General features: G+C 41.2%; 1 protein-coding gene across 1 annotated transcript in view; it reads right to left on the bottom strand.

Annotated features, from left to right (window-relative positions):
• The window catches only part of TAF3 (TATA-box binding protein associated factor 3), a 120,978-nt gene that overhangs the window by 21,302 nt on the left and 75,283 nt on the right, over positions 1-24,393 (bottom strand). Inside the window, exons 3-4 of the mRNA XM_069801575.1 lie at positions 7,031-8,847; positions 1,971-2,053 (exon numbers count right to left, since the gene is read on the bottom strand). Coding sequence (XP_069657676.1) covers positions 1,971-2,053; positions 7,031-8,847 — 1,900 coding nt within the window. The remainder of the gene's footprint in view (positions 1-1,970; positions 2,054-7,030; positions 8,848-24,393) is intronic.

Here is a 24,393-nt window from a genome sequence, read left to right as displayed (position 1 = left end):
GACTGGGAGAACTTTAGGGTGCCAGTATGGTGGGCAGTGAGGAGATATTTAAGGTAGAAAAGGGAAACTAGTAAGCAAAGAGATGGAATACTAATGACTCAAACCTTGTTTGGTCATGCATCCTAAAGCAATCTCAAGGACGAGCGTCATGTGGAGAAGATGAAGCTCCCCTCCTAGACGCAGTACAGATGCTGCAGGGAGCTGCAGCAAAACCACTTTTTAGCATTTCCTACCAGCTGCCTCCAGGACTCCCCCGCCCCTGAAGATCTCAGCCTTGGTGTTTAATTCTCCCCTAATTTGTCTAGAAACTTTGAGCTAAGTCAGCTTTGTGTATCTCCCATCCTGGAGTCAGGGTTTAAACTCTAGGCTCTGCCGTGCTAAGGATCACAATGCTTGAGGTCCTCAGATGGAGGTCAGGGTGCCACTAAAGATGCACAGAAGAAACCGGGACTGAAGCAAGTTTCCCAAAAGGCCATAAAACAAGATTTCAGTATCTCTGACCCACCATGGGCTGGCAGGGCTGACAACGATGTACCCATATGATTTGTAGCAAGCAGATGGAGTCTGAAGTCCCTTCTCAAAATGTGTGTGGGTATGAGAAAGACTGGGGTGAGATAAGACGGGAAGCAAAGCCAACCCTCTGGTGCTAAAATATGGCTTCAGAAGTTTAATTTAGAAGCTCTGCCTTGAAAATATGACTTAATTTTCTCCAAACAAACACTAGTACAGTCCTTGAAAAAGAGGAGTTTAAAAGTATCCATAGCTCCTCAAGGAGGAAAACAGATTTGTGGGCTTTAAAGGGCCAGTCTGTCCACCCGTGCACATTCAAATTTGCACAGCAGGACAGACAACTGTTCTGAGAAAGCAGGAGCTTTCCTACAGCACTCTGAGGCACAGAAATCTGAGATCACACTCAAATACTGTGAAAGGAAAAGAGCAGAAACGGTTGAAGAGCAGGAAGAAGCCCTGATATTTGGGGTGGGGCTGTCCCATAGAAACCAAGAAATGACTAAAGTCCGGTAGCAACTTCAAACTAGTAAAACTCACCTACTGAAGAGCAGGACAGCACAGAAAAAACAGAATAATCATCAAAGACGCAATTTAACTTATAAAGCAGAAAAATTAGCAATTAGGAGATTTAGTTCAGAATGGCTACAAAAGAGAAACAACAATATTTAATGTGATGAATGGAAAAAAAAATCTGGTGCTCATGTTTACCATCAGACATGAAAGTGTGCTCTGTGCCATTAAAAACATGAAAAACCCAATTAAAAGAAACCCTTCCCGTACAACACAGGACCAGCCTAACAAAGCCCAGTGACACATGGTTTCCCCAGCCTCTCCAGCCACCTGTTTATGCTGTATGATCTCAGGGTAGGGATCATCCTATTTACACTCATACAGTACAAAGTAACTACTATTTGTACAACAGCACCCAATAATTAGGGAGCTAATGAACCGACATTTGAAATGTGTTAGGTACACTCATGAATAATCATCAACAGTTATAATAAAACAGACGCGTATAAAGGAATTTCAACTGTTATGTTTTAAAGCATAAAACACTTGTTAGCTGAAGAGCATTGTGAAACTTAGCTGTAGGTTACACTAGGGATAACCGTCCATTACGGAAACCTCACTAAATATCACTGGAGGCATCATGTGACTCTAGATGGAGTCTTGTAATCCATGCCTTCAAAACGCACAGAGTGAGAAACACAATAGAAAGGATAGAAGATGATGGGTCCCGCTTGGAGAGTAGAAAAAAAAGGGCAAAATGTCCAAAAAGTTTCTATTGGTAAGCATGCTGCTTGATTTTTCATTAGCACAGTCAAAAGATGTCATAGCTGTATGGATGTCATTTGCCACTAATTTTTAAGCATTTCCCACTGAAAATAAGAGCTACCACAAGTGACAGAGGATGAACTGTGGTAAGTGTACACCTTGCAGATGGATTTATTTGTACTTACATCTTGTCTTGGCCTGCACCCACTCTTAATGTCAGCCGAGGAATAACCGGTGATGGAGCCGGAACAACTGGTTCCACCTTTATCTGTACAAGGGAACACAATCATCAGTCAAAGACTGCAAGCAGACTCCCAAAATATATTAATTACATGAAAGCATCGATGGAGTTAACCAAACAGAGTATATCAGCTTAATGAGAGAGACCTATGACAGACTGATCGCCACTCTCTCACACTTCGTGCTGTGGCATGGATGCTCAGAGTTTGTTGGGAACTCCCAGCCATAGCAAATCACAAATACGAATTCCAGTCTAAAAAATCAACTTGAAACTTCATTGCATTTGTACGCGCTCATACCTTTATTAACAAGTCTTCCTGATTTAGTATTTTCCCAGAGACACAAAATCCCCTACTATGTTTCTAAACAATGACATGAAATGCTTTGACCTTAGTACTCAAACTTGGTAGGTGCCCAGTGGTGTTTGCACTTTTTTCTGAGATTTAAATTAAATTATTTCCCAGGTTCATCACGTGAATGTACTGTGACCCTCTTGAATAAAAATTAGACACAGAGGAAGCAAATAAACCCCAAGCACCAACACTGAATACTTTATGAAAGCGCTTAACCACACAGGTATAACAGAATCACTGCTTTTTAATGCAATTAGGCTGAGGTTTCTAATGGTTATTTTTCAAATGGCCTGGTTTCCAACCTCAGTATTTGGTGGAGTTTAGACCACTTGAATATGTCCTTAACCTCCTTGAACCAGTGTCTGCCAAAATTACCAACTCCCATGAAGCTACTGCTTTGCAAAACCTGTACAGAATCATATCAGATTTGACAGCTGACATTGTAATGATTCTCCATACGTAAGTTGCTCAACTTATATCCATATATATGAGAAGTGTATATAGGTTATATATATATGTGAATATACACAGAAAGAGAGGGAGACTGATCTCATTTTGAGCATGTGCATCATCATATTTAATAAAACAACCACTTAGCTGAATCTGGTGCAGGAACTTAAAGAGACAAAGATAGTTTGCATAGACTAAACGGAAACCCGAGCAACTCTCAGTGGGAGAAAGCTGTTTTAAAAAGCTTTCATAAAGAAAGAGAGGGCAAACGATCAATTCAAAGCACAGAAAGCAGCGCCGGAGACAGCAGGCCAGAGTGGGAGGACTCAGTTAGGACTTACATTGAGGAACGGTAATGACAAAGTCCCGTGCCGTGCACCTTGCCCAAAGAATTGGAGCTGTCAGCAGGAGATGTCTACTCCAGAGAGAGAAGGGCTGCAGCCTGAGCAGTAATTCTGTTTCGACGCAGTTAACCGTGCTTTTCAATGAAGGTCCCCATGGATGTGCATTAGCCTACTTCACAGGTCCCTCTCTACTCTTTTGTTTACACAGCACCATTTTTTGTTACGTCATTCCCCTGGAGTGTTGCAAGAGCTTTCTTCCTCTGAAGCTCCTAAGGCCTGCAACAATTTCACTGCCGCTTTCCCAGGCTCTCAACTTGTAGCATTGTCCACTGGATAGAGACACGGAATTGAACCCCGGGTACAGGAGGCTCAGGCACAGGGCTTTGCACAGATTATCTTACCTCTTTTCCTGCGGGTTCCTCCTCCTGTGGTGCCTATTTGGAATACAAAGCTCCTAGGACAGGCACTGCTGCTTAGCTTCCAGCACGCAGCACAGAAAGATACCCGCGTCATCCGTCCTTTGTAAAAAGGTCCTTTGTATTATTATTTGTATACCACCAAGATGTTCTAAACAATGCTGGTGGGGGCTCGTGTGGCAGAAGAAAAACACATAAAACACTTCTTTATGCTCAGATAACCGATATCGCAGTCTGCTGCGAGAGGAAAACTGGGCTCCACGACAATCCTAAATCTTATCCCTTGATACAAGAGGAGAGGAAGCATCTTTCTGCAACACAGGTTTGCGCGTAGAGCTTGCATGACTGGCGCAGAGAGAAAATGAAGGAGCATTCACAGTTATATCCTGCATAGCCTGGTCTTCCTCGACATCGACGACAGGATTTTGATTCACGAGTAAGGGCCGTTTGCTTTGGGGCAGCTCCGGCGAGCCCTGCCCCGGCGCGAGGATGGCTCCATTTCTCATGAAGCAGTACCTCAACTCCTTTAGTTTACAGCTCAGCGTATTAAGGTTAGCTGAAACTGGGTCAGCCGCTGCTTCGTGAGCTGCTCAGTCGCTCCTACAGCACGCCCGGTAATCTCCATAGTAGAAATGGGGTGTAACTGCTTCAACCAACACTTACTGCGGGGCACGGAGCTTCAGGCAAGCCCAGCGCAAAAGCTTCTCTTGCTCGGTGCCACCACCGAACGCTTCCAGCACGCAGCCTTCAGCTTCTGCTTTCTGCCATTTATGCAGAATACTGGTTGCTGTTCTGTGTCCTCCAGCAGCTCGGGGCAAAATTACAGGGAAAACTTGATCAAAAAGCTTCGATTCCCCAACGGGATGGGATGCACGCTTAGGTAATAAGTATAACGATACTCAAAAATGGAAACATTACCGTTGAGTCGCTCTTTTGTTTAAGTATAGCAATATTAGAAATAGAAATCTGGCATTTTCTACTGGCTGTCAAGAGCTGAAACTGCAGTTAGCCCACGAACTCATCCTTCAGGCTGCGCGTACGCCTCCGAAGCGGACAAGCCGTGGAAGGTTAAGTGTCCGAGCAGTAACTTGATCATTTACTCTTACGGCGCGACTGCTGGCTAAATAAGACATTGTGTGATCTAAAAGCTAAATTAAGGAAACATGTACTTTTAGGGGTTAAAACGAAAGAGAAGCATTCTGGAGTAATACTGGGAATTGGGGCCAGCAGAAGAGCATTTACAGTGGATTACTAAGCTTCCCAAATCACCAAAGAGGTAAAGTCCAGCAATATAAGACTCCTTTGTAGCTAACTAAAAATACATTGTCAGTGGATTTGTCCAGTTTTATGTATAAGCAATACTTCTTTCACCTGAACTAATACTAGTAGTCATATAAGCCCCTTATTGCCATGTGCTGCATTTTTTTTGCTAATCTTCAAGGATTTAGCTTCTTTGCCACATACCTCAGGGCACCAACTGATAAAGCTCTAACTCTCCATTTTTCCAGGACACCAGCAGTGCGGCCTTGCAAAAAATGAAAATCGCTCAAGAGATTTAAAGGGGAAATTTATTTTTAAAATCCTGACTTGCAGCAAAGAGGTGGATTTAAAAAAAGCTTATCTATCAAGAATCAGTTTAAATTTTAATTCTATCTGGGGACTCTTTCATGCATTCTAGCTTTAAAGTTTCTTTTGACAGGGACTTTTTGCCAAGGTAATGGGCAGCTTTGTCAATTTAATTTGTCCAAGTTTTTATTACTGTTGAACTCCTTTTCCTAATATATATATGTTCAGTCTATACCAAAGCTTTACCAGTTTGTATTTGTTTGTGTATCTGTTACATTGCTCTAAAGTAAACTAGATACAGAGATTTGCAGAAGAAATGCAAAACTGAATGTACGAGAAACAAGCCACTCGTTGTCTCTATTTTATATACACACGTATTTAATTGAAAAAGAAATCTCTGCAGAAATTCTCAATGAAATACTGACAAAACATCTCAGGCTTGAAGAGCAGACAGACAAAATGGGGAATCCATGAAAGTGTTGCTGCAGTCTAAAATCAGACATTAAATTAACATGGACAACTGGACCACCACCCTGTCGATCACCGCCTCATCCACAGCAGACAAATGTTAGTTCTCTAGATCACCCAGATTCTGCACTGAAAACCCATTTGTCAACTTAAAAAATATGGCAAGTTTTGATATCAGCAGTTTGTTTCAAGTCCAGCAGGTAGCATAACAAGGTACGGTGGCAAAAAAGGAAAGTGAGGAACGTCCCAAATGTGAGCTTGTACAAACTGAGTATTACACTCAAAGGAGGATGTAAAGAGCATCTTGGTAAAACCAGAACTTATACAGTGCTTCCTAATGCTAAGGATAGAGATTTAGGAAATCCTGTATTCAAGGTTATCACATATGAAGACAATCTCTTTCTTTTCTTCTTTTTTATTCTTCTTTTTTTTTTTAATATTAACAATTTAGTGCGTATTGTAAGGTGAAGTGACAAAAAATTAGAGCAAATCCTGAATTAGGGGAGCTGCTTCTAATGGGATTTCAAATCTGATAACGTGCAAATATGCTGGTTTCATTTCTTAAATATTAAATATATTTTCAAGAGTAGGTGATAGTGGAAAGAAGAAATTATCTTTGGCTGATGTAAATCAGTAAGAGTTGCAGGAGTGGAAGGAGCTCAACCCACTTGAAAACTAGCTCTCCCCTTCTCTCTCTCAAGCATAAGACTCAAAACGAAAGGTGACATTTGAACATTTAGAGCAAAATTTGAAAACAATTTTCTTACTTCAAACACATTGGAACAACAAGGGGGCAGGCTTGCTAAGAGAGGACTCAGCAGCTCTTCTGAACATCTGAGATAACTGGTGAACTTGTTTATTTGAAGGCAGTCTGCTCCTCGTTTCTGTCCACCTAGTAATTTACTGGCTTCTACAAAGCTTTGAAACAGTAGACTTTTAGAAATGGAATTTAAAGTTTATATGAAAGGTATAGGGTTGCTGGCCCTACTGGTGGAAATCTACAGAACAAAATTTGCGCTTTGCAATACTACATACATTTGTTGTGTGTGTGCTGCTGTTGAGTCTGAGCCCCAGCTTTTCAAACTGAAAAGTGAGTCGAGGAAAACCAGGACAATCTCACATTTCAAATTCACAGAATTGAACTTCCATTGTTTTGTCTTCCAAAAAGGTGGGACAATCCCTGAAACTCTTAGGGGATGTCTTCCTTGGAGCTGTTACTTTTAAAAAATACCAAACCTGTAATCACACATCTCCTCAAAGCTCTTAAACAACGCTCAGCATCAAATATAGGAATCCATACGCATTTTTCAAGCAAGTATGCCATCTCAACTTATCTAAACAGCTTACCTTTTCACGTTTGTGTTTCTCTTTTTCTTTCTCTTTCTCTCAACTTATCTAAACAGCTTACCTTTTCATGTTTGTGTTTCTCTTTTTCTTTCTCTTTCTTTTCTCTTTCTTTCCTCTCCTTTTCCTTCTCCTTCTTTTCCTTCTCTTTGTCCTTCTCCCTTTCTTTCTTTTTCTTCTTCTCTTTTTTGTCTTTCTTCTTCTCTTTTGGTTTCTCTTTGTCCTCAAACAGTTTTTCAGGAAGCATTGGAGACAAGGAAGGTAACATGCTGGGAAGCCTCATGGCAGTTGGTGTGCTGAACAAGGGCAAAGACATTTCTTTGGGAGGTAACACAAGAGGTGCTGATGGAGCCTTTATCTTATCTTCCTTACCCTTATCTTTAAGTTTCTCTTTGTCTTTCTTATCCTTGTCTTTTTTGCCTTTCTCTTTCTCTTTCTTTTTATCTTTATGTTTTTCTCTCTCTTTTTTGGTGTTGCCATCTTTCAACTTTACTTTTGTGTCAGCTTCCTCAAAGTCCTTTAGTTTGAATTTATAGGGATCAAGATCATCATCTTTGAGTAGTTCCTTCCACTGAAATTTTGCTTCCTTGTTTCCTTCCTTGTCTTTATCCTTCTCCTTGTTCTTTTCCTTCTCCTTGTTTTTCTCCTTGTTTTTCTCTTTATCTTTTTCCTTTTGTTTTTCTTTCTTCTTCATTTTTGTCTTCAGCTCCTTTTTCAATTTCTTTTTCACTTCTACCGATGAAGCCAACTTGGTTTTCTCCTCATAGACTTTGAGAAGAGGTTCTGGAGTCGGTGGTGAAGCAGAAGGAGAGGAGAAATAAGTGAAGTTGGTGGGTGGATTAGAAGGTGTCCCCATGTTTGCCTTTCGAATGACCTCATCAATTGAGTCATCCATTGTCCATGAAATGTCTGAACTTGAAGTCCCACCCGAGGGAGGTATCGGAGTTGCTCCTGCCTTATTTGCATTATTGGCAGAAACAGAAGGTTTAGGAGTTGTAGTCTCTGAAATAGAAAGTCTTTTAGGACTGGTAAAAATTTCCCCTTCTGATTCAGAGCCGGAGGAAAACTCAAAGGGATCCGGTTCTCGTTCTGCACATGCACGAGCAATCACAGCATCGATTGAATCATCAATGGTCTTGTCCATCACTGGTACTTTCTTAGTCTGGTTTTCAATATTTGGCTTGGTGGCAGGCTCAGGTGGTGTCTGTCCTTGTTTTACTTGAATGTTTTCCTTTCCTATCTTGTCACTTAATGCAGCCAGAGGGGTTCTACTTGGTGTTTCAGGCTTGACAGGTGGTTGGGGAACATGAGCAGGGACCTTTGGACTTTTAGGACTTTTTGGGCTCTTGGCGCGACCTGGTGACTTTTTTTCTTTGGATCCAGATTTTGGTGAACGTATGGGACTTCCAGTTACCACTGGTGAGGGTGTGGTTTTAGGTGATTTTGTCTTCTGTCCTGGAGAACTTGTTTTGGACTTTGTTTTGGGCACAAACGGCTTTGCCTCTAAAGTTTTGGGGGTTGGCACTTGCGATTTTGCAATGGGAGCCAACATTGGTGGTTCTGGTGAAGGAGGGGCTAAGTCTGTATTGTCCTGAACATGAACTGGAGAAAGCATTGGTGGTACTTTTTGAGTATTTATTGAGCTAAGAGGCTCACGTGGTTCCAAAGCCCCGTCCAAGGTGTCCCCTTTAGAAACAGATAGTTTTGGCCGTTTCACAGGTGGAAATTCCTCAGCATCAGGACTTTCCAACGGTCTCTTGCTCAAGTAGTTCTCATCATTAATTGCCTCATCCTCTTCCATATCTCCCTCTTCTTCCAGTGGCACCTGCATGGCCTCTGCAGATGTACCTCCATCGGTAGGCACCTGTTCCTCTTCTTCTTCTGTAACAAAGAACATTTTAAATAAAGCATTAGGATAATTAAAAATGTATTTTACAGAAACAAACAAGCATCAGGGCAAATGTTCACATGCATCTCAGCCCGTAAGAGATAACTGGCCTCCTAACAGCTTCTTACTGGTCTACCCGGAAAGAAAATGTGGCATCTCCTCTGCCTTACATCAGCCACCATCACAACTGGCAGATGCCCTTGTCCCAGTGTAACGTCAAACCCATGAGCAGAGGATAGGAGGGTAGAGCTCACCAAGGATGGTAGACCTTGTGGAGCAGGCCCAAAGTGGCAGTTCTACCTAAAAACGTCCTGATTATTTCTTACTGCAGTTGTTGGGATTACAGTAACACAAACCTGCTGCTGCATTCATTTTAAACAAAGGGAGAGAGGTTGAAGCTTTTTTTTTTCTGTAACAACGTGGACTGCAAAGCATACATCAAAGTAAAATTCACTGGAATTAGCTGTCTTGCTTGTATATCACACAATTTTGACTGCAGATTAACTACTAGGGAAATGTTTTTCTAAACCTGGTTTGTTTTTCCTGAAGCAGCACAGGCTGAAGGTTAAAGCAGAGGACTAAGCCCCATTCAACCTGCCAGGTTCTGCCTCTGATACCATCTTAAGAGCTTGCTGCACACGGACGTCATCTGTTATGATTATATGGGAACACCCCAGCATCGCGTGTGTCCGCATTGGTTTGGATGAGGAGCACGCCTTTGAAATGCATCTCCCCATCATCCCTGCTTACTGGTGTGTTGTTTGCATCATGGAGCCATCCTGAAGTGCATATGTTGGCTTCCTGCTATAGGGAAACCAAAATGAAAGCTGTGTTGCCGGAGGAATACACCTAACACGCTCCACGTGCAGCTGGGCACTTGGGCTATGAGACCAAAAAAACAGCTTTTGAAAATAAAATAAAGACTGAAACATGCGCAGTGTGGACATCAGGCACCGACTGTTTCAAGCCAGCGTGGACATCACCTGTGTGATTGCTCTGTTTTTCTGTTTAATAGCAATTACTTTTTTTTCCCCTACATATATGACCATCTTCTGTCCTACATGTCACACGACGGTGCAAAGAAAGGGGAAAATTCACTTGAGATCTCCCGGCAAATCCATGGCAGGTTTGAGGAGAAGAGAACCTCTGATCTCCCCAACCACAGTCAAGCACTTTATCCTCTTGGATACACTTCCTCACTTTCAAAATGGAATTATCCAAGCAGGAAAAAGGATTCTTAGTCTGGAATAAGATCGTCCACACTGGCGTTAACCTGACACATTTACATTTGCTGTAATTACATCATTGCACCTATGCTGGTTAACATTCCGGCACTGACAACCTCATTTCACTTTACTCCATGTCTCCATTTACCCACCTGCAAAAACGCATGACATTTTGTCTAGCAGGGTTTCTGTGGAAAGATATCAAGTGCCCTAAGATCCTCACATGAAATACGTAGTTAAAAACATTTATTATGACAGCAGCTAAACCCCAACTTCTTAATGAGCAGGTGGTTTTAAAGAAGCAAACACCGAGAAACTTATAATGCTACACTAACACCATTTAAAGCTTTGTAAGACAGCATCGTTCTGAAATATCTCTTTTCGAGGCGTTTATTTTCAGGTTTTCTGTGCTGGTGTTTCTCTACTGTAATGTGTCAATGCTCTGATTTAGGAGAGTTGAGTCAAGAGCCCTGGGCTGCAGCACAAATCTTGCCAGCATCACAAATTAAGTAAAATGAGCTAGCAACTCTGGCTTTTGCCAGGGCCCAGAGGATTTACAGCAGCCAGCCCAGAGAGGAGACTTTGCCTGAGGATAAAGTCTTAGCCTTCCGTGAAAAACAGAAATGTTAGGGAGTTAGGTTTTGCCTGGCTGGGCACTGACATTAAATTTTTTAAACTGCAAAGTTAGAGTATAACTGAGAAATCACTGTGGACCGAGCCCGCACCTGCTATGGGGCGGAAGGAAATCTGCTTCCAGATGATGGAAGACATTTCAATCTCTGTTTAAGTTGTTGCAGAAATCAGCTGTCTTCATCTGCTCAAAACTGTTTTGGGGATGAAGAATTAGCATTCATCAGATGTCATACAGCACCGGTTGCTACCGAGTAATTCCTTCCCAGCTCCATTCAACCTAGTTTGCCACTGAGAGTTTGTTTTCATTTAAAATTTTAAAGAGGGATAAAATTTAAAACAAACACCATACTTTAAAACTGGGATTTAGAGAAGTCTTCTGCCTCGGCTACAAGATGAAAAGTGCAGGCAAATTCGAACATTGGGAAAGACAGGGTCTGATCATGCAGACTTTAGAGATAGCAACATAAACCATTTTAATATAAAAAACACAGTGATTAAAAGAGTCAATAAAGTGGAAGAGAAACGACTGCAACGAACAGTAAAAAAATTACATTTACTAGAAAAATCAGAACATTTATTTGCTAAAGATTTCTGCCTGGTGTCCACTTAAAGAGCCACTCTGTTATACCGTGTCTCACAGAATCGCACTGCAATATTTCATATTTTTGTAACTCCTTCCCATCCCAAGGTGCTTCTCATGTTTTACCTACTCAGGATTGCAGAATACCAGCAGCTGCTGGATCAAAGGCGAAAAAACAATTTCAGAGGAGGTTTGGAGAACAGGGACTGGCGTTTTGTACAATAAAAAAAGAGCAATGCTTATTTTTTTTTTAATAAGGCCAAGTAAAGTTTGCACCGGACCCACGAAGTTTCTGTGATCTTGTGTGGAGAAGCCAGGGAAGGGCAGAAAAGGTTAAAGTGCAGTTTGTAGAGGTGAGACTAGAAATCGGGGTGTCTTGGCTCCAGCTTTCATGCACATTCCTGCAAGCCACAAAGACAACTTAGTAAGGAAGCAGAAGCATTACCATCCCTTTTATATGGACTTGGATTCCCCAAAACATCTGGAAAAAATTGCCTGGGTCAGTCCTGAACAATCCAGGGACTAAGGAAGTTCACGAGCACTTAACTACTGACACACATTCACCACTTTTCAGACATGCTCAGATGACAATCTGGAATCCTATCGTGGTCAAATGAAATCCAAATTTCTCTTGGAACAAGGCCACGGTCTGATCCTCAGCAAGGACTGGTTTTCTGCCAGGCAGCGGCTTTCAAACCTGAGCCACCGCAGCTGTGGCCGTGGCAGAAAACAATAAAGCACTTTTTTTTGGGGGGGGGAGGGTTTAATCAGAGAAAGTGAAATCTCTGTCTTACATTCAAGAGCCACAGGCTCTTTTTCCTCCAGAAGGATTCACACAGGAGGAGGAACCAAATATGGGAAAACATCAGCTTTTAAGCTTAATCTGCTTGACTTGGCGATGAGCGTTTAAAACCGCGTGGCCACCTTTTCACCATTGTCCATCTCATTCGCTACCCGGCACTTCTCGACGTGCAATCCTTTGTGCACAGGATTGCTTTTTAACTCTCTTTACTGCCATCTCTCCCTATCTCCGGCCACCTTATTAATGATCCGACTCTTGAGTTAGCATCTATAGGTCAAATGGATATCACCTCGGCCATCTGCCCTAATAACTCTCTCCTGTAATGAAAGGAGACTAGAGCTGTTTGGGAGGTTTCTCAAGATAACAGATACATTTTTTTTTTTTCGGTTGTTGTTAGAGAAGTCCGTGCTGGATCAATATTAATGCTCACATTATTAAAGCTATACAGAGCCATTGTTTATTATGTCAGCCGGCCCCATGTGCAGGGCCCGGGTTCAGACGATGCACAGGTTCCAGGAGGGATAAGTTCAGCCGTCGCAGCGCAGCCCCGAAGGTGAATTTGTCCACCGCTGAAATAAAACAAGCTGACAGCTGTTAACTTGCTGCTTATGAGAAAACTGTTTGTTAAGACGGCATTTCTTACTGGAGCATCTTAGGATGCGTAACGTTGCCTGTGTCTATGTAACGAGGCAAGTTCTTCACTTTGATGAAAGGATGATTTTGAAGTTAAGGGAGGAAGGAATCCGCTCCTCTCCTGACATGGGTCTGCAGCGTGATCTTGGGCAGGTCACATTATGTACTGCTGTCTTCCCATCTGACAAGCGATGATAATTTCATCTCACAGAGGATGCTGTAAAAAGCTGAACTTGATAAATACGTAGCTCCTCGGGATCTCTGGACAGAAAGCATCAGAATCCCAAATGCAAGCTGTGGGGATCTGTCACCACTTCAAATGCTGGAAAATTTTTAAGCTGAAGAGTTCAGGCAAGAAACTGAAACTCCTGCACCTTTTTAAGGAAAAAACCACTAAAGAAGCACATCATTTCTTTCTTGGTACATCATGTTCCTGCAGCACAGCAGGGACTCCAAAACCAACAGCTTATTGAATATATACCTTCTTAATTTGGCCACAGCTCAGTTTCAGAACAGCAATACTCAACACTTCAGTAATGAACTTCCAAGTTCACGATGATCTAGGGTCTGTTTGTCCCTAAAACTGACACAGGGGTACACAGGAACAGAAATTCTGCCTTTATTGCAGAAAAAGAAGTGCAATCACCCGTACCACGCTATCATGTTCTCCTGGCTGTCTCATTAGAGGCGGCTGCACACACTGTTCTTTCAAGAACACGTCAGATGAAAGCGAAGGCAGGAAAAAACAGATAATAAAACTTTTCTGATTGAAAAGAAAGACACCTACATACAGGCATTCTTCAGACAAGAAAACCTATTATTTAATATAGATATCTCTATCTATAAATACATACATAAAACCAAAATTGTCATCATCTTGGTCATTACCAGACTTTTACTTGGCAGCTTCAGAGATAGCAGCATAAGCACTTACAGCTCGATGATGTCCTAGAGAACATGGCACAGACTGGGACAGACAAGATCTCTGCTCCGCTCCTGGCCCTGCCAAAAACTTATGCTGTCTGTTGGCTGGTATTTAATTTAAGCAAAGTTCCAGTCTCTCTTCTGGGAACTGGATTAATATTTCCCTATGTCACAGGGTGATGATAGGATAAACCAGGCTAAGACCTGGAGACCTAAGAATAAACCAGTATTTCTTAGGTACGAGATGAAGCAGAGTCAGACACGCTGGCCTGAAGCTGGACACCACTTGCTGAAGAAAGCATAACATGATGTTAGTAACAGCAGCCTCTTACCTCCGATGCAAAGGCTAACATATTAATTGCACAAAGCTCTGGCAGGTAACAGTTCCTGCGGAAGCCAACTCTTGTTATTATAATAATGCAAGATTTTGGCATTTGGTATTTGATATTAACTTTAGTACGGCAGATAAACAGTATCAGCTATCAGAGCAAACCCATTAAGGATACAATTCTGAATGAGCAGATGTTTCCATGCAACTCATACAGGCCTACTTTCAGCAATTAAATTTCTTCCATAACCTTTTCCTTTTTATATAGGATTTGAACATTTTGTTTTCTAATGGAATGCAAAATGGCCAAATAAAAATCTATCAGTAGATCACGCATTTCTTTCACACATAGTTCTGCTCATATCAGATGTCTCTACTCCTTTGCACCGCATGGTACCAAGTAGCTAAGCGTGGAAGTTGCAAGCGTCAGGGTTTTAAAGGAAAATTAGGACGCATGAAAGGATATAATGTGGCAGTGCCTGCATTGAAATCTTCAACCCATCCTTCTTTGCAAGCATATGCTCCTTAGGACCACATGGATATCGAGCTGAAGGTTTTATACACGAGCCAGCTCAGCCTCTCAAATGCAAGAAGGGAAGTGATCGTTCCCACCCAACATACGAAACTTTTTAGTGAAAAAAAAACCCCAAACAAAACTTCCTGCAGACTTCCAGAATAAATTTCCTATTGTCTAGATAAAGCATGAGATTAAGCCAAAGATATCTTTTGGGAAATTTTAAGTCACTAAGTCAAGAGCTTAACATCCCTATCATATCCTACTAAGTAGGGGCTTTCGACTTCTGTTAAAAGTGGAAAGTTTTTTTCTTATGCCATAATAGGTTTTATCTCTTTAACTTGCAATAACAATGGCCTTTTCCAAAAACAAACAGAAAGTGTGCTTGTAGTCCATAAAGGAAACTAATGGAAGAGTGACAAAATTCAATCCGGATATCCTACAGGCCGATATCCTGATACCCTAATGCAAGATGAACACACTACGATACCTGCAATACATTTTGAGCTTAAAATGCCAGGTTTTATATAGGTATGTGTGTCTATGTATTGAATTATATATATAATTATATATATAATTTCTCTTCCATATGAACACAAGTGATCACTGATGTGATTTGTTTACCAAACAGGCGATACACCAACAGATTTCTCTTTTACTGGACATCAGCCAACCTATTACGAAACCCTGACATTTTCCAATTGACACTTTCTATGGCAAGAGAGCTGGTAAGAGATCACCATCAAGGAGCTCATCTTCCATGTGTCTCAAATTTTTTCACTGACATTGCCAGCAAGTTCATTCCAGTGTCTTCTCGGTACGTTCTAAAAGGCAGAAACCACAAATAGATTAAAAAAAAAAAAAGAGCTTTCAGGTGTGGCTAGTGATTTTGCATACATAACTGAAACACTGTAACGAGGATGTTAAAGGTGCCTGATGTTAAGCATCCAGACTTATTAGTCACACTGGAAAATTTTGCCCCAAATGGCTGGCTGGTGCCTTCAACAATTGCTATTAGCTAGGATTGAACCTGGAGGTGTTCAACAGGACTGACAGACTTGGTGTATACATTTATCAATCACTCCAGAAGTAGTTATTGACCTGCACAAGAAGATACAAGTGGTCAACAATCCCCCCCTCCATCCCTAATGACAAAATCCATCCACCCATCTTGAAATACGGATGACAGCAATAATCTAGTTCAGGACTCACAAACTTCCAGACCAATTCAGTTATCTCTCCACCCTGTTGAACAACTGCTTCACACTCTTGAGTAGGCATTTCTTGGTATGAAACCAACAGAGATGAACTTTTGAACACCAGCATGAGAATAAGATATTGATAGTTTGCCAGAAACAAACCACAACTACTAAAGCTGTAGTTCTACATCACAGAGTTGCTGTAAAAAGAAACTGCCCCATCCTTTCTTTTGTCCTGGTTCAAGCATTTGTGCAGGAGAATGGGGAACTAATCAAGGCTAAAATAAGAAAGATTATCTGTTAGTCTGAACTCAAATCACCAATCTGGTCTGTCATGATACTACTCAAACTTTTGGGCTAGAACAAGCCAGAGGAAAGTCCTGCACCTCCTTTCTTACATATCATCATCTTGGAGATGGATGAAGGGTCTCCATAGTGAAGTGAATTAATGGGTTAACTCAGACGGAAGGTGGGGGTGGAAGAAAAAAAAAAGAGAAAGTATTTTTCTGTCCAGTTGGCAAAGTAAAAAACCCACCTCAGGATCACGCAAGCCTAAGGGTGTGGGAAAGAAGAGGAGAGAGGTGCGGAGCATCACTCTTCGGGCATCAGATCTTGGCTTAGGGTATAACGTCCAACTTGGGCTTCCAGTGCCGATTTAGGATACTGGATGCCATGAGAATAACACTTTTAAATACTTACTAGTGTCAGTCCTCATTATAATACTTTTTAGAATATGCAATGTTTATGAAGCCGAACTACCCAGGATTCTTAAAATGACACACCCAGCTTCCTGCTGAAGACAGAAAAACAGCATTGGCAGATTGTTATCAGCTGCACTTGCAAACTCTCTCTGACCCGACAAAATACCAGTCTTGCATTTGCACTGCATATAGCAAGCAGAAACAGTGTTTCTGTCTAAATACAAAGAGGGAGACTTCATTTTTGCTTTGACTTTTTAGTAGCGGCTCAACAGTTTTTGTGGATCACAGGTATCTACGCAAATAAATGCATGTGCGTGGCAAGGCTATGCTAATGTGTCTGGAGCAATTATGCAGACTTTGGATGGAGAGTAAAAACAACCACAGAAGCATCTTTAGGAAGTGATCGAGCGAGAAGATGCGTGAGAACCAGCCAGCTCCTTATCAGCAGGGAAGCCTTGGTTCAGTCACTTTGGTGTTGCTCTGAATTACCCGTGATTGAGTCTCTCTCCTGAAATCTGCAGAACAGAGTGTGATGTGAAAACCACCGCCATTTGATCAAAACATGCAGCCAGGGACAGAAACCTTCCGTAATAAAATCTGGACAAATCTACATGCTTTTTATGATACTTTTTACTCCCTCTGGGGTGTACTATCCTTAACAGAATCGGAAACTCGCCCCGAAGTATGCATGCAGGCATAGAGGTTTTCTCTTTAAAGGAACATTTTGACTTCTAAAAAATGAAATTATTAGCAAAGACAAGGTAATTAGGCAATGACAATTCATAGAGTACAACCAATCAATAACAGAGTACATTAGCAAGACTGACAGAGGTGTGAAGCCGATACATTATAAATGGCTCTATACTGACCTGTAAAAATGCAGCATTTCCCTAACATTCGGCACAATAAAAAACTAAAATGCTATATAAGCAAGCCAACCTGAAATGACACCTAGTATTATAAATGGCCTAATCTATATGTTAATACTGTTGTATCACATAACTGCAGCAAGACTAAGATAACAATATGACTTTGGGGTTTCTATGGCTACATCCTGGGCTAACGTGCCTGAAAGGGCTTGCTGCTGACACCACACAAGCTTTCTGAGTGCTTCTCTTTGGTTATTTATGATATGATTTATGATAACGACAACATCTCCTATTTTCTCCCCTCGTCAGATACAATAAATTGCCATCGTTAATCACCGTTCTTGCTTCAGCTATGATTACAATAGTATAATAGAGCCTAGCTATGGTAATACTGTGTATTAAGGTGTTTTTTCACCCCCTTTAAAGAAATATGCACAAGTAGATCTTTGTAGCTGATGTCAGTACCTGTAGTATTTTAATAATCTTCCCGGGAGTATTTCTGGATGAGAATTTCTGTTACAACTAAGATTCGGCACCGCTCCTCTTGCAAAGATCAAATTTATGATCTAAAGACTCAAAATCCACATCGTATTATCTGTATCTAACAATTCTCAAATATAATACGAGGGGTTTATATGTATTTTTCTTGACAAAAGGAAAGCCGATGGTCAGTCTTCTCACTTTGCGCCTCCATATCTAATCTTCCTGGCTGAGCTTTCCAAACCAGCTTTTCAAGTATCACAAATCTTACTAAAAACAAAAACATTGAACCTATATAAACATTTGGAAGGATTTTACAGTGCCTTTCCTTTTATATACTATGGTCTTGTACAAGAAAATACACTATTCTACCTTCAATAAAGTCCTCTGCTGAAAACCCCCAGACTTCTACAAATATTTTAGGAAGCGACTATTTGTACCTCCTAGCAGAGGAACAAACTTAAGTATTTATTACATTGGGGTACCTGTACCTCTGCTGTACTAATATTTTTTACCTGGCATTGCAGAATTTGTTTGTCCTTCACAGATTTGCAACCTACGTATGCATTCAGGTACTTGGATTTGGAAGTGAGAAAATACAGTGATTATTTAATATCTTATTTTGTAACAGAGCTAAAGAACCCCAGAAATAGTAAGGCATCATTGTCCCATAGACATCACGTATTTCTTTTACCATATTACTTCAGACCTCACCCTTCCTTCGCAAAAGTTCAAAATTTAAACCCCAAAAGCTTTGCTTTCTGTATAATGCACCCATGGCAGCAGAACTGAGGTTTAGGGCACAGGTACTAGAATTGAAGAGTTGCACTTCTTGTTCTCAGGAGTCTCAGAGACAGCAAGTGAGAGACAGACATGATGGCACGATGGGGTATTTTAGACTGTATTAATAAGCATATTTCTATTTATATTGCTGCTATAAATAGCTAACATGCCCTTCAGCCCAGAGATCATTAGTGACCCGATTGGTTTTGTGGCAAAGGTAGAAGAGATGGCAGGGGAGACAGCGGGAATACTGATCAGCACAGGGAAGATATTTGACATCTAAGTGGTCGCGTGGAAGAAATGGGAATACGAAGACAGTGGTCTCCTATTGAACGACTAGCTCATCTGAAAGCTCAGAGGATAGCACGGACACCGCTGTGCTAGGTGTGCCACAAAATCCACGTGGAGAGAGAACACCTCTGCCAGACAAGGTCTGCAATCAGCTACAATTACCTACGTCTGCCTGTGACTTGCTTTACTCCCTCGAAAGTAAATCTGGGCTATTTTGGGTATTAATGTATACTTGCTCACGTGATGGAGCTTCTGCAAAAATGCATTATCAGAAGGAAGCTTTGGCTCAACACAACTTAAAGACCATCATCACTCTTGCTATGCAGGACAAAGATGCACCTTTGCCATCATAAAAAGGCTGTGAGTGTCTATATCACCTTCAAATAACTTCTTAGTTCCACAACTCATTTGGCCATTAATTGCCTTTCCTCTCCTCTTCCTATTGTGCATTACTTGCAATTGCAAGGGCACGTTCGAAACCAAATGATAAGCTGCTCAGGGCAAGAACCGTATCTGTATTTTTCAAAGTGCTTTGGTTACTTCTGGGCACTATAAAAAAAACAAAACGAGGGAGCGCTTACTTAGAGACTTTTCCATCTATTTGATTGTCTTCATTGGATAAGAAAGGGAAATTAAGCATTTTGTCAGCAACAAAAAATATTTTATAACAATGAGAAAGACAGGGGGAGGGAGAAGTTCATTTTAATATATGAATTGAGATGTATAAAAATGTCAACCAGATCCTGTGCTCTAGAATAAAGTGGAAAAAGTCTGTCTACACTGTTAGGCAAACCTTGATCTGTGGTATCTATCCACAGTGGCACAAATGAACATAAACTTGCTGAAATTTAATTAAAAAAAAAAAAAAAGCCCTGACATTGACTGAAAACTCCCACTAATGCAAACAGAGTTACTACATATTCAAAGTAAAAAAAGGCATGTATTCACCCTCTCTCTTAATATATGGATGCACACCACACCATATCCGAAAGTGTTTACCAAATATTCCAACTGTTGGGAACAGGTTGGAATGAGCTCATTTTTTTAAGGATACCAGCGGCAATTAGGAATTCTTTTGCCGTCCAGAGCGATGCGTTTATTCAAACAGTTGCTAACTCAGAAATACAAATGCAGTTCCAGCTTATGACTTTGTCTGAACAGCATCCAAAGTCTTCCCAAATATGTGCTGACAACACACACCCCGGGATTCCAGTACTCTGAATTGGTAGTGGTGTGTCTTTGTACATACGTGAAAACCCACATTTGCTGGGAAGAATTCTGAGATACAATACGAATCCCATAACAAATACAATCTTCTTGATCTAGCAGAGAAGGAAATCACTGATGAGAAGGCTTTAATAAAGCTTGACAAGCCTCAAAATTAAATTTGCTGGGAAGGGTTCACCCCCGAAACAGATACTTTCAAGTGGTCTTCACGAAAGAAGCCAAGGAAAGACTTAAAGAGAGGAAAATGTTTACTTTAAGAGTTTTTTTTCTTACAGCTACAAATCCAATTAGTGACTCTCTTTGTCTTTCAGCCTCTCTGCTTTATTCCGTATGGGAGCACATGTGTGTCCCTGGCTCTCCCTGTAACCCTGCCCTGCAAAAGGTGCCCATAGGCAGAGAGAAAACTAATCAGGGCAGCGTGATCACCTACACAGCAGCACTTCTCGGGCGGCACTCAACAGCCATTTGAAACCGGATCGGACAGCCCTACGCTACGGCGGGTTCAAAATGCTGCTGTCAGCACCGCTGGAAAAGAAGTGCTAGGAGAGCACGGGGTGACCGTGCTGAGTAATAATTCTGCGGGCGGCTTCCCACTCCAGCAAGGAGCCCAGTTCGGGAGGCTGTAGGAAAATTTAAACCACATCCAATTTAAAACCTCTGCTTTTTTTTCCGGCGACCTTATAATTTTTCAGGGACAGCTGCTAAAATCTATTGCTTCTTTCCATAGGACCTCATGGATCACAGCAACATCTTCACATAAATCTCGCTTCCAAGGGAGCTCAGAGGCTAAAAACAGAGTAAAGGAGTCTGTTAGATGCTCTCACTGTACAAGAGCTTTTCTGGGGGACAACTGAAAAGACCTCATGGTCTTTTGCAAAGCCACAGCCATGAAACAATCCTATGCTTCTGCACTTACTGCAAGCCTTTGTAGGACAATTAAGCTAAGCAAAAAGAGTGAAAAAAAAACCAGAGAAAAAGAATAAAAGAGAGATTCAGAGATATCAGAGTCCTGCATGTACACTAGGAGAGCTGGGCATGAAGGTGAAATGATTTGTGACACCCTCCTCTCGGTATCGCTTGCAATGGATGCAAAATAACAGAGGATGGTTTTTGTGGAAACACTAGGCAAGTTTCAAAATATTGTCTCTGTTTAGAAACGTTCCAAGCCATTTTTGAAATAAAAAATTACAGCTCCGACAATCACCTCAAAGGCAACGTTGCATGATGCTGCACTTTACACTCAACTCGCTCTTAAGTCCGCAGCAGCCTTCATTTTGATGCAAGGGCTGCCCCAGTGCTCCCAATGACCTTGGCAAAATTCTTAAACCAAAACAAAAACAAAACCAAAAAACACAAAAAAACCTTCAGGACCTCAGGCTCTAAAGCTATTTTAGAATTAGCTTTGAATAATTGTCCCACAATAGGAGTTTTCTTGATTAATTGCTTAAGATAAGGCCTCCTTTTCCTTGCTGGCCTCCAGTGACTCCCTCTACTTCCCATAATCACTTTTGTCTCAGTCTCCCGTTCACTGGGAACTGCTAAGAGAAAAATCAGAGATACACCAACTCCATTACCTGAGGATTAGCCACGAGATAACCCTATGTATTCCATTACTGACCATCATTATTTGAGTAATTATTCAATCAAGTTTAGACTGTGTGAAAGATGCACTAATTGTTTTGCAAAGCTTGCCCAAGCGGTATATCTAAAGGATGCAACTTGTGTCCTTTAACAAAACAAAAATGATGTGCTGATTGCAAAGGAAAATGAGAAGTGGTTTTGTATCGAACTCTGCTTTTTAAAAAAAAACAAACCTAATTAGGCTTAACTAGGAGTTAAGGATCTATTTTGATCAAGATTCTGCACAAGCTGGATTGTATACATACTTGATTACAGAAATTTTGCAGGATATTGCTTTTCCATCTGAATTATTTAAAAAATGGTACTCAGCCATTAGTTTTCTAGCAGTTTATGAGATAAGCATCCTGAGTACAGGGAAAGCAGGGACAGTGGAGAAACAAACAAAGAGCCAGTAACCAGCAGGCTTAATTTAAACAAACTGGTGCACACACATCAGTACTAGACTCGGAGGGCTTGATACCCTGATTTAAACTGAATTAATGTCTTTTAGCTAAGTAATATTTTTCTTGGACACACAGGAGAAATGAAAAAAACCTATGAAAACAAATTTAGTGAAGGAATTGGCTTCAGTAGGCAGTTTTACGTAACATTAACTTTCCACTCAAGACATAAAAAAAAAATTAAAAAAAATCCTTCATTTCAGAGTTGTCGGGTTCCCATGTAATCTTCCTGTTTCAGGGACCTGACAGTGGTACACTACCAGGTGACTCCTGGACAGGAGAGAACTGAAATTCCCTGGGATACCAGCCGATGCTCTACAAAGACCCCTGAAGAAGCCACAAATGAAAGACAACTTTTTCATCTTGAGATACAAAACTTCCCTTAGCTATCAAATGCTGCAAAAGCCTTTACAGCTGATGCAAAATTAATCTGTAACTATTTGATCTTCTTGTTGCCACACTTTCTAAACCCGTGTTCTTAAAACTGCCACTGTCAAACAAACCTAGAGCCTTTATTTTTAAAAGCCCATCAACCTTCCAGCTCCAGCAGATCTCATGTAATACCTCATATAAGCTATTTTCTAGACAGAGACTGTCTTCCAGCTCTTGGCTAACGCAGATAAAGCTTCCACATGGCTTCCATAAACTCAGACCTTTACCACCTCTGTCTTCACGAGTTTTGGGGGGTGGAGGGGAGGTTTATCTATGGGAGTGAGCACAAACTGTTGGTATTCTTGGGATTCAGGCAGAACGAAGAGTGCTCAGCCGTGGCAAGGGAGCTCCTTCCAAGCTAGGATTAAAGCCAGTGGTAGGGAAGCTTGGGTTTTAATGGATAAATTGTTGCAGAGTACGCTCAGCCAAACACCTTTGCTGATGAATGGGACTTGAAATTCGGTGGGGAGGGGATTATCTTCCTGCCGTGGCATGTAATTTTTAAGAACACCCTCCTATTAATCTAGTTACGTGCCAAATAGTAAGCAGCAGTTTGACCCAAATCCTATTAGCAACAACAATCTGTCGTTACCTCCTCTCCCCAAAATGAAATATGCTTCGGGATGCGTTACAGAGAAATAAATTGAGATGCGGGACGTTTTCTGCATTAATTTCTCCCACCTCCCCGTTCAAATTGCAAATTCACGGGGCAGGGACCTGAATTGTGTTTGTAAAGCATCACCTTCACCCACACTGCTGAATGAACAAAAACAGCACTGAAGATTTTCTTTCCCATTTCTTTGTTTCTTCTTTTTGTTCTGATTCTGTGTTTTCTCTCATTTTCTCTTGCATTTTCCTCCTTTTGTTTGGTCTTCATTGCCTGCCCTTTCCAAAACCCAGAAAATACTAGTTTTTTCTCCCTTTTTTACAGGTTTTCTGCCTTTTCCTGGCTCTCACTCTAAGCTTTCTCTTTTGCTAGCATTTAGCAGAAAGATAAAAACTAGAAGAGGGAAGAACACATTTGCTTTTCATGTCACTTGGGATATTTTCAGGAAGGAGTCTGGTGGCCAAAGGCAAGACTGAAGTAAAGGGTGAAGGACAAAACATCCAGGAAGCCCATGAAACATGGGACTGTAAGAAGCAGTAAGAAAAGGGAGAGGAGATAAAGAGGAGTTACACTAAACAAGTATTTCAGGGACAAAATGAGTAAGATGGGACAAGTAAGGATGTTGTGAATGCACGGTCAAAGTGGCTGTGAAACAAGCCAGAATCTGAATGGGCAGCAATCACTTGCTAGTTGGGTTTCTCCATCACATGATGCTAAATCCTGCAAGTTTTGGTCCTCACTCATTTAGGGAGAGTCTCTTCACTCCTGAGTTCTTCCATCTCACACCTGTCACTGCAGATACTGTGGCTTCATTTCTTATGCACATCCAGAAAAACAAAAAATGCCTGAGGATACTCTTAGATAAGAAGCTGTTCAGGTGTCACGTATCTCAGCAGTTATTAAAAAGTATACACCTTATATTCTCATGAAGCATTCATTACTTTCAGAAGGGATTTAGATATCTAACTTTTAGATATATAACTTTTGCAGATCCTGCTATATATTGTATGTTATAGTAGAAACAAGGAATAGCTGAAGAATCCCAGTTTGGTCACTAAGTTACAGACTGTCTTGCTTAAAATGGTGAATTCAGTGTCACTGTGCCAAACCATGAGAATACATCTGTCTAGCACATTACAGCCAAGACGAATTAGCTTACAATCTCTTGGGTTTCTCTGGTTTCTAATATAATGCTCAAGAGGATGAAGCTGCTTGCAACGATCAGCAGC

The sequence above is a fragment of the Haliaeetus albicilla genome, chromosome 14 (genome assembly GCF_947461875.1).
Source record: "Haliaeetus albicilla chromosome 14, bHalAlb1.1, whole genome shotgun sequence".
Classification (NCBI taxonomy): Eukaryota; Metazoa; Chordata; class Aves; order Accipitriformes; family Accipitridae; genus Haliaeetus; species Haliaeetus albicilla.
The sequence above is the reverse complement of the archived record's forward strand: the minus strand, read 5'-3'. Positions and strand labels throughout refer to the sequence as shown.